The sequence below is a fragment of the Eimeria mitis genome, genomic scaffold (assembly GCF_000499745.2).
Source record: "Eimeria mitis Houghton genomic scaffold, Emh_scaff3326, whole genome shotgun sequence".
In the NCBI taxonomy this organism is placed as follows: Eukaryota; Apicomplexa; class Conoidasida; order Eucoccidiorida; family Eimeriidae; genus Eimeria; species Eimeria mitis.
In genome coordinates, this window is record NW_013571665.1 from 1 (window position 1) to 1348 (window position 1348).

At 59.8% G+C, this 1348-nt stretch overlaps 1 protein-coding gene across 1 annotated transcript in view; it reads right to left on the bottom strand.

Annotated features, from left to right (window-relative positions):
- Positions 1-535: 535 nt before the first annotated feature.
- The window catches only part of EMH_0064850 (uncharacterized protein), a gene marked incomplete at both ends in the record, with an annotated part of 2591 nt that continues 1778 nt past the window's right edge, over positions 536-1348 (bottom strand). The window contains 2 exons of the mRNA XM_013498310.1: positions 536-643; positions 729-1346. Coding sequence (XP_013353764.1) covers positions 536-643; positions 729-1346 — 726 coding nt within the window. The remainder of the gene's footprint in view (positions 644-728; positions 1347-1348) is intronic.

Below are 1348 nucleotides of genomic sequence, written 5' to 3' on the forward strand. Positions count from 1 at the left end.
TGATGATGGTGATGGTTGTGATGGTGCTGCTGCTGCTGCTGCGGGGTAAATGGGTGTGAAGCAGCAGCAGGGTCCTCCTCAGAGCAACAGCAACAGCAACAGCAGCAGCAGCTACTGCTGCTACTGCTGCTGCTGCTGCTGCTGCTGCTGGGTTCAATACCAGCTGCTGCGCATTCAGCACAGCTGCATGCATCTCGTGCTGCAGCAGTTCTCGCTGTGCTTTTAGCTGCAGCAGTTCCTCCCCCTCGCTGCAGCAGCAGCACCTGCTGCTGCTGCTGCTGCTGCTGCTGGTGCTGCTTGTGCTGCTTGTGCTGCTGCTGCTGCTGCTGTATAATAAATCTGAGCTGTCTTGCTGCCCAGTCCGCGAGAGACAAACGAAAGAGACAATACACCTGAAAGGCTGTCTCCTCTGTCTCCGTCAGCTGCCGCACAAGAGAATAAGCAGCAGCAAAACTCTCCCGGGACGGCAGCAGCAGGGGGTCTTGCTGCTGCACATACAGCAGCACGGGCTGCACCCACAGCCGCTGCAGCAGAGTTATTGCTTCCACTGCTGCAACACTACGAGGAATAGAAACTGCTGCTGCTGCTGCTGCTGCTGCTGCTGCAGAAGCTGCTGCTGCTGCTGCTGCTGCTGTTGGGCAACCTGCAGAACACGATATGCCGGAACCGCTGCTGCTGCTGCTGCTGCTGCTGCTGCTGCTGCTGCTCATGTTAGAGGCTGCACACACAGCCAAGCTGCTGCTGCTGCTGCTGCTGCTACTGCTGCTGCTGCTGCTGCTGCTGCTGTTATTCTTGTTGGGGGCAGGCCGCTGCCTTCGTATGCAAGACTGCAGAGCAGCAGCAGCAGCAACTGCTGCAGCACGGCGAGTCCTGCTGCCGCCACTGCTGCTGCTGCTGCTGCTGTTGCTGCTGCTGCTGCTGCTGCTGCTCTGGGGATCTCCTGAATCATCAACTGCGGGCGGATCGACAGCAGCAGCAGCTGGCACAGCTGCTTCTGCTGCTGCTGCTGCTGCTGCTGCTGCGGGAGCACTCGTCGCTGCTGCTTCAGCCCCTCTCCCCCCCTCGTCCTCCTCCTCTGCATCAGCAGCAGCAGCAGCAGCAGCAGCTGCTGCTGCTGCTGCTGCTGCTGCTGCTGAACTGTCTTCTTGCTGCTGCTCCACCTGCTGCTGCCTGCGGGACCTCTTTATATGAGTAGGACGAGAAGCAGCAGCAGCAACACGCTTCCGTCCAGCAGCAGCACCACCTGCTGCTGCTGCTGCTGCTGCTGCTGCGGCTGCTGCAGCAGCAGCAGGACGGGCTACCGCCGTTCTTGCTGTTGATGTCATCTCATTCCTTTCTGCTGCTGATT